At 43.7% G+C, this 15,265-nt stretch overlaps 1 protein-coding gene across 14 annotated transcripts in view; it reads right to left on the reverse strand.

Moving 5' to 3' along the window:
* Nucleotides 1-15,265, reverse strand: part of mast4 (microtubule associated serine/threonine kinase family member 4) — a 435,748-nt gene that overhangs the window by 10,349 nt on the left and 410,134 nt on the right. For 12 of the 14 annotated variants that reach the window (XM_063049351.1, XM_063049349.1, XM_063049347.1 and 9 more), the window contains 7 exons: nt 14,623-14,745; nt 13,276-13,391; nt 12,718-12,866; nt 8,742-8,962; nt 4,592-4,789; nt 748-974; nt 538-660 (listed from right to left, as the gene is read on the reverse strand). In XM_063049351.1, the coding sequence (XP_062905421.1) occupies nt 538-660; nt 748-974; nt 4,592-4,789; nt 8,742-8,962; nt 12,718-12,866; nt 13,276-13,391; nt 14,623-14,745 (1,157 nt within the window). The remainder of the gene's footprint in view (nt 1-537; nt 661-747; nt 975-4,591; nt 4,790-8,741; nt 8,963-12,717; nt 12,867-13,275; nt 13,392-14,622; nt 14,746-15,265) is intronic. The other 2 variants (XM_063049360.1, XM_063049354.1) reach the window with 1 other exon arrangement.

The following is a 15,265-nucleotide window of genomic DNA, read 5'->3' on the forward strand; positions in this document are numbered from 1 at the left end:
CTTAAAAACGCTAAAAATACCCGGACTTGTGCTCTCTCACCCATGCCCAGCAACCCTTTTAATGTGAATTCCTGCATCCCCAACTCCCTTAGTTTAATTCTCATCATCTCTCTCTGTATCCCATACTTCCTGCAACTCAGAACTACATGTTCTACTGACTCCTCTTCCTGACATTCCTCACACAATCCTGTCTGGTGGAACAAGGATTGTGGATGAGAGCTGGGTTTAAATAGGTTGCAGGTGATGATTTAGGAATGAGTGGCAGGTGACTCCTGTTAGCTGGGTGGAGACTGGGAGGTGCCTACTTAAGAGATGCTTGAGAAACATTAATTGAATAAATGTAAGTATTTACATAAAGACCATGATTTGCAAATATATTAGCTTCTAAGACAAATAAATTAATTTGCTCACCTATAGAGGGTACAAAACTATTTTGACACACTCTAATTAAAATATTATTCTGTACATTTTATGAAAATGCTAAAAACTTGCTGAACCACAATAAGGAGGATGATAATTTTTGGCATTTAAGTTTACCTTGACAAGAAGTTCTACCACTTCAGTGTGAACTAGGCCAAGCACTGGCTCGCTGTTTACATGTGTGATGAGATCACCAGCCTTCAAACCTGCTGAATGAGCCGCACTCCCTTCTTCAACGTTCTAGTAACCAAACATAAAATAAAATCAATAGTTTGTGAAATCAATAACCTGTGAATATCTGCACACTGTCAATTCGGGTGGACTCACCCAAACAATATGATGGACTGTATAAACATCACTATCGCCCATGTATACTCGAATTGCACGTAGTGTGAAACCATACTTCTTTCCTGAGCTGTAGATAATTATGGGAGGCTTTGGGCTTCCAGAGCTTGTGGAGGAGTCCCGGCTGGGTGACGAATCTCTTGACGAAGGGTCAGACGAGAGAGAATGTGGGGAGATTGGACTAGCCAATGGTGAAACACCGTACACATCTGAAATAAAAGTAAACTTTTTTCAGCTATGGATGAATTGGTGGGAAAACACAGCTGGAAGAAGTTAAGACTTCACTCATATCATCTAGCATCATCAGGTGTCACAGCAGTTAGTGGTGGATTTTTAAACAGCAATGGATTATAGGCAGTTGGTCCGGAGATAAAAAGCCTACTGGCCACCCAGTAGGACCCACTAGATAGGATTCTTTCTGAGAGATGGATATCATTGGTCTATGGTTAGTCAGCTGTAAACTGAAATTGTATGGCTATGAGGAGGGGTGGGCGAGGGAAGCAAGCAGTGAGTGCAAGTGACTGAGTAGGTTTATGTACTGTGGATTTCTTGGAGTACAATTTACGGATCACTGTTCCCATGCAGGACCTTGGGAAATGAGATTCAGTCTGGAGACCAATATATTTTATGCCATTGCCTTCAGGAATATAATGTCCCCTCTTTCCAACTTGTATAGAGGTTTGTTACTTCTAAGAATCAATGTTCAAAGGGGTTTAATTTTTGAATTTTGGGAGAATGTTCTTAACAGGACAGGACTAATAGTGGCAATTTGACATGAATCAGTCCGTCAAAGTGTCACTAAAGGAAACTAATCTGCATCTGGAGCAGTGACCATACATATCCATTGGTATCAGCATGAGAGCCTCTTCCAATTTTGTGATTAGCCATTACATAGAGTTTGGAGAAGACTGTCTGTTGTAGAAAGTGTGAGTAAGCACTATTGCTATAAGTCTTAGAAAAAAAATCATTAAGATTGGTTGTGGGTTTAGTTAAAGTAGATTATGAATTGCATGTCTCTGATACTACCTCTGGCAGAATAGATGACTAGAACTGATCTGACTCAGGAAAATGCATAAAAATACCTGAAAATGTGTGAATTTCTGAGAGGACTGATAATGCCCCCACCCTCCTTTCCCCAGCCACTTCAACCTAAACCACAAAAAACAACTGCACATCCCAGTAGTATATAAGAGTCTAAGTAAATGAGGCAGATGCTTGGAACTAGTTATGCTTTTGTGTACCAATTCCCAGCAGCAGGAATTGAATTTTTTTTATTTCTAGCAAGCAAAACTTGATTTATAGTTATTTAAATAAACCCAGAAGCATATTAACTACACACAAAACTTACAAGTTGCTCATCAGTCATGCTGTGCATAGTTCTGCAAAATATGCAACAATTCCTTTAAAGTTACATACATCATCATATCTTAAATCCTTACGGCCAGCTTGCTGTTCTTCTAAGCTTGTTCCTGGGTCTCTAATGAAAGCTACAGTCTGGAAAGCTCAAAGCTCAAAAGAAAGAGAAAATGACTAATTGCAGCCTCCAGTCCACAGAAGTATGCAATGAAGATATACAATGTATCATACAGAATTGGCTTATTTCTTTGAATTATGGATTCCAAGCACAGGGAACCAAGCATCGCTTCTGAGTAATCAATGTGCTTAACATGTACATGTTGTAAGTTACCTATGCTGTGCACAGTATCCCAAAACTCCAGAGCCAAAGTGAAAGGGAACCAGCCAGCAGTATCTATAAACCCAGAAAGTACATTGTCCCTGAAAGATCCACAGGCAATGGTTGAGTATCCCTATGGTACATTAAGTACACAAGGAGGTTTTTTTTTGTTTTTTCTGGCTGTGCCTTCAATAAACTGATGCACAAGAGAGTGAGCCTACATTTTGTGGAAAATGTTATCTTGAAATATATACGGTGTGCCCATAACCACAAAAGATATATTGCATTCTTCAGTGTTTCCACTGGGAGATGGTCTGACAGCAAAAACCCTGCTGGGCACATATCGTCATGCTAAGCATAAATATTCTCTTTAAATCCCTTTGTGTTTGGCAATGTTATGACTCTTTTGAAATGGCTTCCCGCAGAGAATAGGATTGGTTACAGATATTACCACACAACCTGAGCAGATCAGCACTTCGTGCTAAGACAGCTGATCAGTGAATTTAATTTTACTTTATCCCTCCCTTATTCACACATTTTCTAATGAAGATAGCTACGTTTTATTACTCATTGGCATTTATTTCAGAAGTACATTGGTCACTGTCAATGCTCCAAGCCTAACATAAATCCTAAAGCATAGAGTGGGCAGTGTAGAATCTGGCATAAAATCTGACCTTATTCTATTCTGTACATAGTTGATTCCCCTCATGACATTATAAAAGGTGTAATGGAAAGGTTCTTTTTTTATTTGCGGTAATGCTGTTGTCTGGGGTACTTTTGCCATATCAGCAGCACATGGTTTTCCCAAAGTTATTCAGACAGCACGTTAAAAAAAAAACTGATTAGAAAATTCTACACTCATTGCAAGAAAGATTATTTTGATTCTCTGTGAAACCTTAAACAATGCTTTCAAGACCATTAAGATACAGGAGCAGAATTAGGCCATTTGGCCCACTGAGTTTGCTCCGCCATTTCATCATGGCTGATCCATTTCCCTTCTCAGCCCCAATCTTCTGCTTTCGCCCCGTATCCCTTCGTGCCCTGACTAATCAAAACTCTTATCAATCCCTCCCTGAAATATACCGAACGACCTGGCCTCCACAGCCACCCGTGGCAACGCATTCCACGGATTCACCACTCTCCGGCTAAAGGAATTCCTCACCTCCATTGTAAAAGGACACCCCTCTATTGAGGCTGTGACCTCTGGTCTTAGGCTCCCCCACCACAGGAAACATCCTCTCCACATCCACTCTAATGAGGCCTTTCAACATTCGATAGGTTTCAGCGAGGTCACCACTCATTCTTCTGAATTCCAGTGAGTACAGGCCCAGAGCCATCACAGGCTCTTCATATGACAAACTTTTTAATCCCAGAAAGATTTTTGTGAGCCTCCTTTGAACTCTCTCCAGTTTCAGCACATCCCTTCTAAGATAAGGGGTCCAAAATGCTCACAATACTTCAAATGAGGCCTCACCAGTGGTTTATAAAGTTTCAACATTACATTCTTGTTTTTAATATTCTAGTCCTCTTGAAATGAATGCTAACATTGTATTTGCCTTCCTTGCCACAGACTCAACCTTCAATTGAATCTTTAGGAAATCCTGCACAAGAGCTCCCAACTGCCTTTGCATCTCAGATTTCTGAATCTTCTCTCCATTTAGAAAATAGTGTTCCTTTTTATTTCTTAACATTATCTTAAATTTAAATGTAGTTCTCTTAAATTTGATCCCATTTAAGGATAGTTGTTAATTTCATTCATTTGAGATACAGCACAGAACAGGCCCTGCTGACCCAACAAGCTACTCCATCCAGCAGCCCACCTTATTGAACCCGAGCCTAATCCCAGGACAATTTACAATGACCAATTAACCTCCGAACTGGTACACCTTTAGAATGCAGGAGGAAACTGGAGTACCCGAAGGAAACACACGTGCTAAGGGCAAGGACATACAAACTTCTTACAGACAGCTTTAGAATTAAACTCCCAACTCCGACACCCCAAGGTGTAATAGTGCTGCACTACCCTGGCCAAGTTTAAAACAGAGTTTGCTGAAATAACTCAATTGTGAAGGAATCTTCAGAAAACCTCAGGCAGCCATCTCTATTTGGACTGCAGTCCACTGTAAAGCATGCAGTATGTTTTGGGACTACCTGCAGGAATCATGAGAGACAGTGCGGTGGCAGATGCTGATTTCATCACTTTGCCTGTTCTTTCTTTCTCTGAACTTTCTAGGCGCTGGCGAGCCAGCTGTGGAAGGTTGTCACTTGCAGACTTTGAAGACGTATCTGTGCTTTCCACACTGTCACTTTTGGAGTTAATTTGATCCAGATGTTCTGAAAAACTGCCAACTGTTCACAGATAGATGCATTCAATCAGTTTCTCCCATTTCATTTTGCATTAAGCATACACTCTTATAAATATGGAAATGAAAATATCACACTAATCCAACAGCAAAAGCAGGAAGTCTGCAAAAATTACACAGCAATATGCAATTTCAAAATGAATTGAAAAACAGCTTATATTTCATTGAAATACTTCCGCCATTTTAATCACCTCATTTCCCCCATCTGGAATTAAAATAACCATCTCAGAAAACACTAGAGAATCTGCAGCCACAAATATTGAATGTGAACAGGACAAGAGAAGACAGCTGAACTAACGTTTATGAGAAACACAATGCTACTTTAGTTACACTGTCCCATATATTGAAATGACTCTGACTGGAAACTGGAGCAATGAATATTTTGATTTCCCAGCCCATTGAACTCACATATTACATACGTCGGTATGTTCCTGATCAAACAGTAATGGAATTCCATCTATTTAGATAACTTCACACCGTAAGGTCTAATCTCAAATCATAATTGCAAGAGCGTTGTACAGGTTATGGGCTTCACTGCCACATTCTTCCCACTTATTAACATTTGTAAAGAATCTAGAGCATGATTGACAAGTGATGGCAGTAAGATTCTCTACTGACGACATAAATAATTGAAGCCCAGCAGTAAATAGGATTCTGTATTGCTATAAATGTGCAGGACAATCTCTTGAACATTCGAACTATGATAGAGTTGGCATTCTAAACAAAATATTAGATCTCTTTGGGCAACTTGAGGGCGGTGTCTATGCGGTGCCTGGTGGTTAGGCTCTGATATGGGAAAGGAGGAGCAGCTAGTGAACCAGCTGAATTCTCAGTGTTGGTGAGAAATGAAGTACATACGAGTGTTAACTAACCTAGAAACCCCGCAGAACAAGACACCCTAGCTACCTCATTGCTGCATACAATCTATTTGATATTGTACTGTATGGAGCTAGACTTGCAAGCTGATAACCTGGCAGTGTGTAAAATATGGAAGGTGGTTCATTTTAGAAATGGAAGGGCTACTCTGGATTTACGACCCAGATACAAAATTCCACCAGGCCCTTTGTGGTCAACCAGACAGCTCTTAACAGAACTACCAAAGCCAACCAAAGCACTTTGCAAAATGTTATGTGAAAGACAGATTTTATGGCAGCACAAAACACAAAGGTGGGCTGTCAACTCTTCCGGTTAGGCTCTCCTTCCTCGAATCTATCTGCAAGGCTGTGGGCTGAAGGCAGGCAGGAATTGACCAGATATCCTGCAGGAGATTACTTCCTTTTGGTGAAGCTCACCTCCATCTGGCACAATCTGAGTGTAACAGCTACTGGCTTCCAGGGAAAGGTAAACTCCCCACAGTTTAATGATTTGAAGATCCCAAACCATGGTAGTGGTGTTCAGTAACTACCCTGGACAATGGCTGAATAGAAGGAAAAGCTGAGGGTCTTGGCCTGAAATGACAACTGTTTATTCCCCTCCACAGATCTGCACAGACCTGCCTGGCCTGTTGAGTTCCTGCAGGGTGTGTGTGTGTGTGTGTGTGTGTGTGTCTGTGCGTGTGTGCGCGTGTGTGTGTCTGTGCGTGCGTGCGTGTGCGTGTGTGTCTGTGCGTGTCTGTGTGTGTGTCTGTGTGTCTGTGCTTGTGTGTGTGTGTGCGCGTGTCTGTGTCTGTGCGTGTGTGTCTGTGCGTGTGTGTGTCTGTGCGTGTGTGTCTGTGTGTGTGTCTGTGTCTGTGTGTGTCTGTGTCTGTGTGTGTCTGTGAGTGTGTGTGTGTCTGTGCGTGTCTCTGTGTCTGTGTGTGTGTGCGTGTGTGTCTGTGAGTGTGTGTGTGTCTGTGCGTGTGTCTCTGTGTCTGTGCGTGTCTGTGTGTGTCTGTGCGTGTCTGTGTGTGTGTGTCTGTGTGTGTGCGTGTGTGTCTGTGCGTGTCTGCGTTTGTGTCTGTGTGTGTGTGTGTGTGTGTCTGTGTGTGTCTCTGTGTGTGTGTGTGTCTGTGTGTCTCTGTGTCTGTGTGTGTGTGTGTGTGTCTGTGTGTCTCTGTGTCTGTGTGTGTGTGCGTGTCTGTGCGTGTGTGTCTGTGCGCGTGTCTGTGCGCGCGTGTGCGTGTGTCTGTGTCTGTGCGTGTCTGTGTGTGCGTGTGTGTGTCTGTGCGTGTCTGTGTGTGTGCGTGTCTATGGGTGTGTGTGTGTGCGCGTGTGTGTCTGTGCCTGTGTCTCTGTGTGTGTGTCTGTGCGTGTGTGTGTGTCTGTGTCTGTGCGTGTGTCTGTGTCTGTGTCTGTGCGTGTGTGTGTGTGTCTGTATGCGTGCGTGTGTGTCTGTGCGTGCGTGTGTGTCTGTGCGTGCGTGTGTGTCTGTGTCTGTGTGTCTGTGTCTGTGCGTGTGTCTGTGTCTGTGCGTGTGTGTGTGTCTGTGTGTGTCTGTATGCGTGCGTGTGTCTGTGCGTGTGCGTCTGTGTGTCTGTGCGTGTGTGCGTCTGTGTGTCTGTGCGTGTGTCTGTGTGTGTCTGTGCGTGTGTGTGTGTCTGTGTGTGTCCGTGTGTGTGTGTCTGTGTGTGTGTGCGTGTCTGTGTATGTGTGTGCGTGTGTGTGGGCGTGTGTGTGTGTGTGTGTGTGTGTGTCTGTGCGTGTGCGCGTGTGTGTGTGCGTCTGTGTGTGCGTGTGTGTGCGTGCGTGTCTGTGTGTCTGTGCGCGTGTCTGTGCGTGTGTGTGTGTGTGTGTGTGTGTCTGTGTGTGTGTCTCTGTGTCTGTGTGTGTGTCTCTGTGTCTGTGTGTGTGTGTCTCTGTGTCTGTGCGTGTGTCTGTCTCTGTGTGTGCGTGTCTGTGTCTGTGCGTGTGTCTGTGTGTCTGTGCGTGTGTGTGTGTCTGTGCGTGCGTGTCTGTGTCTGTGTGTGTGTGTCTGTGTCTGTGTCTGTGTCTGTGTGTGTGTGTCTGTGTGTCTCTGTGTCTGTGTGTCTCTGTGTCTGTGTGTGTGTCTCTGTGTGTGTCTGTGGCTGTGTGTGTGTCTGTGCGTGTGTGTGTGTCTGTGCGTGTCTGTGTGTCTGTGTCTGTGCGTGTGTCTGTGTCTCTGTGTCTGTGTGTGTCTGTGTGTGTGTTTGCGTGTCTGTGTGTGTGTGCGTGTGCGTCTGTGTGTGTGTGTTTGCGTGTCTGTGTGTGTGTGTGCGTGTGCGTCTGTGTGTGTGTGTCTCTGTGTCTGTGTGTGTGTCTGTGTCTGTGTCTGTGTGTCTCTGTGTGTGTGTCTGTGTCTGTGTGTGTGTCTCTGTGTCTGTGTACGTGTGTGTGTGTCTGTGCGTGTGTGTGTGTGTCTGTGTGTGTGCGTGTCTGTGTGTGTGTGTGCGTGTCTGTGTGTGTGTGTCTGTGCGTGTGTCTGTGCGTGTCTGTGCGTGTCTGTGTGCGTGCGTGTCTGTGTGTGTGTGTGTGTCTGTGTGTCTCTGTGTCTGTGTGTGTGCGCGTGTGTGTCTGTGTGTGTGCGCGTGTCTCTGTGTGTGTGTGTGTGCGTGTGCGTGTGTGTGTCTGTGTCTGTGTTTGTGTCTGTGTGTGCATGTTGCTCTGGTTTTCCAGTATCTACAGAATCTCTTTGTGGTTAGAGTGTGGGATATGTTGTACAATTCCCCCTTTAACTTTGTGCTAGCCCTCAACGTTCTGAGTTTATGGAAATTAAATCAAAAGGTATTAAAAGGCATAAGCAGATTTTCTCCAGGTGCTCTGGCTTCCTCCCCATTCCAAATATGTATGAGTTGCTAAGCTAATTGGCAACTAACTTCCCAAAGTGTACAGGTGATTGGGAGAATCTCAGGGCAGCGGATGGGAATGTGAGGACAACAAAATGGTTTGGAGTTTAGCACGGACCTAATGGGCCAAAGGGCCCACTTCCTTGATGATATCTCTCAATGACCTCATCATGAACCCAACCTGCCATACATGTGGTTCATATCCCACTAAACGCACCTGACAGAGTCGAGCTACTGATGGTGCTTGGAGTGGTTGCATCAATCTCATCCTGTGATACTCCTATGGAAAACATGATCTTGTCCTGGTCCCTGCTGCAGCCTTCGTGAGACAGAGACTCATCATCTTCAGCAGAGATAGCAAAGCTCGGCAGCATCCCAGAACGATGATAGCAGTTGTTGTTCTCGCTGCTTGATGAATGAGAGAGGGACAGGTGTTGCCTGAACACAATATAAACAAGATTCGTTTACTAAACAGGGTTTCCAGTTTTCTTCCATACCAGAAATAGTGGACTTGATAATACCATGCAAATTCAGCTAGGAAGAAATTTCTCCCAGTTGAATTAATCACCACAGAAAGTTACTGTTTGCCTCATCGTGTTTGTGCTGGCCAATGAAACAACCTTGCCCAGCCGAGAACCAGCACTTTCTCATATCCTGCAGATCATAGATTGTCAAGTATGCATTAAAGTACGTTTAAATCGTGGTACCTGTGCTGAGTGTTCACATTTGTAATTTATGCACCTTGAGTCCTGCAACTGGAACCAAAGTGGAGTTCAAACCATATGCATTACACTCCAAGCATATGACTGACAGAAAAAGCAGGATTTCCACCATGTGCCCCCTGTACTCTACAATTACGAGTGTGCACTTTGGCGCAGGCAATCCACTTAATAGACTGAAATTTTACATTAGGGATTCCTTCAGCAGTGAACTTTCCAAATTTGACATTTCACTGGAGTCACTGTTAGGAAGGCATGCCTTCAGTTACCTCCTCAGAAATGCCAGTTTGATAAATGACTGCTGCTCTTTCATTCATTATTCATGGTACACCTGCTGTCAGTACCTCATCAGATACCGGTCTCCTGAATCTCCAATCTCCTTCCTTAGATCATTTGTCCTACCCCCACGACTGCTAATCCCTTTACAGCGCCAGCGATTACCGATTGGAGTGCCATTCCCGCTGCTATTTGTTTGTACGTTCTCCCTATGATCCGGTGGGTTTCCTCCAGGTGCTACGGTTTCCTCCCACGTTCCAGATGACGCACGGGTTAAGACAGTTGTGGGCATGCTATGTTGACGCTGGAAGTGCGGCGATGCTTGCGGGCTGGCGACAGCACACCCTTGCTGATGTGATTTGACACAGGATCACTGATGTACAGTGTATGTGACAAATGAAGCTAATTTTTAATTTCCTTAAATCTCTGAGCACTGCGGACCACTTCTCGTATTACTACAGACTTGTCTCTAATTGTCTTCTTCTTCCTGCTCTCTCTCCAATTTATATTCTGTGTATAGTTTCTACCCACAGGCAAGTATTTTCATGTAACTAACTCACTGCACTTGGGCTCATGTCAATAAACTCTCAGATAAACACAGAACAGACATATAACCCCATCTGGATTGTGCCAGTTCTTTGGACAAACTGTTTAATGAACTCTGTTTTTCTCCATAGCCATCACAATCGCAGTCTTTTTGTACTAATTCAGCTTTGACAGTTCTTATCATACTTGCTTCCATCATCTTCTGACAGTTCTGATGCAGAGAACCTGCTGTATAAAGAAATGTCTGTTCATCTCAACTTTATTTTTACCAATTACCTTCAATCCCAATTCTCCAGTTAATGAATCTGCTGCTACCTGAAGCAGTTCCTTCTTTCTGCATGGTACCTCTTAAAGCTCGCCTCAACTTGCTTGGCTTTCAGACGAGTAACTTCAGCTTCTACAGTCTTATGGGCTTATATCTATTGCACTAGAGGTTTAGATATTGCCTACTTGCTATTGATAGTCCTATTGATAATCTATCTGTTTATAGTGACAATATAAGAATGATTCTCTTACCAGCACAATGGCATGGTGCTTAGACAGCAAAGTTAGAATTTAGAATTTATTTAAATCTTACATCCATCTCACAGCGTGAGGAAGTAAAAATCTTTGCGCTATGACTCCGTTGCAATGTACAGACGCGTGAATTTAAAAGTCTGATGGTTTGTAGAAAGCAGCTGCCATGTAGCCTGTTGGTCCTGGCTTTAATGCTGTGATAGGGTTCGCCAGACAGAAGCAGCTGAAACAGTTTATGGCTAAAGTGACTGGAGATGATCTTCTTCCAGTGAAATGATCTTCCAGGCCTTCTTTCTGCATCTGCTGCTGTAAATGCCCTCAATGGAGGGAAGTTCACATCCACAGATGCGCTGGGCTGTCCGTAACACTCTCTGCAGTGCCCAGCGATCAAGGTTGGTGCAGTTCCCATACAAGGCAGTGATACTGCCAGCCAGTATACTCTTAATGGTGCCCCTGTGGAAGGTCTTGAGGATTTAGGGGCTGATGCTGAACTTCTTTAATCGCCTAAGGCGGAAGAGACACTGTTGTGCTTTTTTTGCCACAATGCCGGTGTGTACAGTCCAGGTAAGATCATCGGTGATGTGTGTACCAAGGTGATGTGTTATTTGGAGTTGCATGTTAACTCTCTCTTCCCCTCTGTAGGCAAGTCAGAATGCCACCAGTAGGCCAATGACTTGAGAAATGTATCATATATCCTGAAATTTGCCTCTGATGTAGGCAGAGGCAGAGTCGTGATGGCACTAAGTTACAACTCCTTTGTGTTTGTCAACAAATCAGCTTTGATGCCTCTCCTTTGCCTTTTCAGGGCGGATGGGGTTCTGTTAAAGACCTGACCTGGAGTTACCCTCAGACGTTGGTTTCTTGTGGTGGTGGGACCTGCTCCCAAGGGCTCATGGTCGGCCGCTTTTCGATATACCAAGGAGGTGGCCTAGAAGACGAGCGCACCTTTAGGGATCTGAGATTTCGCGGCCCTGTGGACAGGCTGATTCTAAGCCAGTGCCACCGACTGACTCAGCACGGGAGAGAACAGCGGGTGGGGGTGGGGGAGGGTGAGGGTGAAGTGGACGGGTGGGGCAGGGTGAAGTGGATGGGGGTGGGGGAGGGTGGATGGGGAGAGGTAGGGTGAAGTGGACGGGGTGGGGGAAGGTGAAGTGGACAGGGAGGGGGAGGGTGAAGTGGATGAGGGGGAGGGTGGTGGACGGGGTGGGGGAAGGTGAAGTGGGTGGGGGTAGGGGAGGGTCAAATGGATGGGGGTGGGGGAGGGTCGTTGCTTCGCTGCTGCTGTGCATAGGAGGGGGAGTGGGGGATTTTAACTGTCACATTCTTTGGGGCATTCACCTGTTTTCATGAGTGTCTGCAAAGAAAGAGAATCTCAGGATGTATATTGTATACATTTACCTGATATTAAATGAAACTATTGAGCAACAGATGATGGCATTTATGCTTCTTTTATCCCTTACCAGGAACACCTCAGTTCATTTGCCTGACACTGCATTTAAAATACATTGATACTACACACTATTTCAAGTCAGCTCTGAATTATAAAACCCAGAATGTTAATCCACTGCAGTCCTCAAAACCGTTCTTTCCAAAAGTCTCCTGTAGAAGGATTCTGATGCAATCTGTCCATTAAAATTAACTTTATGTTATGAGCAGGGTGCAAGTCAAAATTATTTAATTCACATCCAAACAATAAGACAATGGATCTGTCGAAACTATTTGTCACAAGTTTGATTTTGCTCTGCTATCTTAAGCAATGAACCAAGTCAGTAATTCAGCGATTCCAGAGTTCCTCACACGGTTGGCAGGTGTAGTGAGTTAACTAATTAAGTGATAACTAATCTACTATGAATAAACTGGATGGCTTGAAGCTCTACGACATGCTGAACATGAGTGACGAGCAAGGGAATGTCTGCACAACATTCAGTACAGCTGTCAATTCCAAGCGTTCAAAACAAATTCATCAACTTCCTTTGATTAAGATATTTTTCCACATACTCATTTGCATCACGACACTTAAAGTACAATCTGTCATTCATTAAACTACACAAAATGACTGGTATTAGTTTGAAGAATTAGTTTGAATCTAATGAAAGGCTCAGAAGACTGCATTTTGCACAGCTGTACAATACTCACATTTCAGAGTCAGGAATCCAGGTCAGTGAGTCAACATGTAAAGTGTTGGCCTTCTTTAGTTTCCCACCTGTATTGTCCTTCTCCACTTGGATCTTCTCCATGAATCGTTTCTCATCAATGTGTGATATTCGATCCATGCTTTTATAAACCTTGGGAGACAACAGGTTGACGGGTATAATTCTTGATTGGTTTTTACGAAACATAGCCGAGCAAAAATAAAGTAGAAAGTAAACATAATGACAGTTGATGAGATCAGAAACACAATGACAGTTGATGAGATCAGTGGTTTTGGATGACTTTATCTGCCCAAGGTTTAACTGTAGCTCATTCCAAGTGGATGCCAAAACTTTGCAAAACTTTGAGCTGCAAAGAAAGGCAGTGTAAAGAAAGGCAGTGAGGAAGTAGAGTTGTGGGGGTGGGGATGGGAGCAGCAGATAGAGATACAAATATGGAATCCATTTGTACAGATAATATTTTCATCTGCATATGCAGATCAAGATAATGATATTTACAAGTAACTTTAAATAAAGTAGTAACATGATTTGCAATTGTGCTCACTTTGTTAAACCGGTGGGAACATGATGAAAACTGTCTTATTTCCAAATTAAAATCCTCTTCATTTGTCTCTTCCTCCTCCTCCTCCGTTTCCATATGATGGTATCTCTCCGACCGAGCTAAAAGTAGTCACAAAACAGCTTAATAAACAAACAAATTAGAATTTTGCTCTTCAAAAAAAATCATGGAAAGACCCATTTACAAATATAAACAATGAACCTAAGCTTTCATACTGCTTTACAAAATTAACTTCTGTCACATTATTAGGTAAGAATGACACAGTCTGTTTCAATTTGCCCACCCAGTGCTGAATTAAAAATCAGTTTATAAACTCAAACACCAATCACTTACTCCCTTTTACTAGGTTCTTCTGAGCAGATAGCTAGAATAACTCCTCAAAAGCAGGTTGTTTTTATTCTATCCAGATCCCTTTCTACAGTGAGGCTTGTTCATCTCTGTAATCAGAAACCTAAGATGGGAAGCTGCTGTGGCTTTATTGCCAGATACACCCTCCAAGAAGAGAAAACAGAAGCTAAAAAGCAATGAACATTTAAGACTCTTCCAGACTTCCATCTTTTCAATTATGCTTTTACCCTCACTTTCCCATTGAAACTTTTTTCCCTTCAACTTTACCCCAGTACTAAGTAGTTGGCAGACCCTTTCTGATAACCTCTCTACTCCCACCACACTTCCTGAAGGCAATCAGACAGCTTCCGGGCATTGGAAATTCCTGACCTCATATTCATGCTAAGGCAGATGGACTGGGGGAGAAGGGGAGACGGGGGAGGAGGGAAGAGAAGACGGGGGAGCGGTGAAGAGGAGACGGGGGGAGGGGTGAAGAGGAGACGGGGGAGGGGTGAAGAGGAGACGGGGGAGGGTGAAGAGGAGACGGGGGGAGGGTGAAGAGGAGACGGGGAGGGGCGAAGAGGAACAGGGGGGTGAAGAGGAGACGGGGAGGGGTGAAGAGGAGACGGGGGGGTGAAGAGGAGACGCGGGGAAGGATAGGTGGGCTGGTGATTGCATCAGGTACTTTCCATCCTAGATACAGCCAGATTAATACCAGGCTAAAATATATATATTTTTTCCATTTTTATAAACAATCACAGGATTTCCAAAAGTATCACATTCTTCATTATAGCAAGCTCTATGAATTAAAGGTTGCAGAGACATCCTCCAATAAGATCATGAATGGTATTAAGTGACAAGCATAACAGCACTGCATAACTATATTTGAAATTCTAATATTCGCACAGTGTCATACAGGAATCTTTTCAATAAGGAAATCGGGCAATGTCTTCTATCCGTAACAAGCAAGAAATTCTCAGTGAACTTCTCAGTTTCAACACTTACTGTCAAAATAGCTGGTATCATCCTCGGACTCCAGCTGAGGGATGAATTCTGCCTTCTGCCTCAGCAGTCCATTCCAGTCCAAATCGTGGAAAAATCTGTGCTGCTTTACCTCATAGGCACCACCTGAGGGAGCAAGAGGGCACAGTAGAGACATTGTAAGCAAGCGAACAGTCATACATTTAAAAATATTTAGAACAGATAATACTGAAGGAACAAGTCACTGATATGCTGCACTTGTCTGAATTCAGTAGAAGCATACATCACAGAATCTTTTCCTGTAACCTCCACAAGTTCTTCCAGCATTTTGTGTGGGTCGCTCCACCAAATATTATTAGCAATGGACTCCCATCCTTTATGTACAATACTGAAATGCTTTTCAGGGTAGTAACAGGGTGACACGGCGTTACTAGAGTGAACAAAGGCTTGGTTTACAAGGACTTTAAGGTGACAAGAAAGAAAAATTTCAAAGCTTTAAGTTTCAACAGTTGAGGACCTGAAGGCCAACAGGTAAAACACAGGAAATCTGAGCTAACAGAGAGTGCTGAAATACTCAGCCGGTCAGAATGACATCAAAGAAAACCAGTTTAATGTTTTAGATCAATGAATATTTTTCAGATCTGATGGAAGGTCACTGATCTGAAAC

The sequence above is a fragment of the Mobula hypostoma genome, chromosome 5 (genome assembly GCF_963921235.1).
Source record: "Mobula hypostoma chromosome 5, sMobHyp1.1, whole genome shotgun sequence".
Taxonomy (NCBI): domain Eukaryota; kingdom Metazoa; phylum Chordata; class Chondrichthyes; order Myliobatiformes; family Myliobatidae; genus Mobula; species Mobula hypostoma.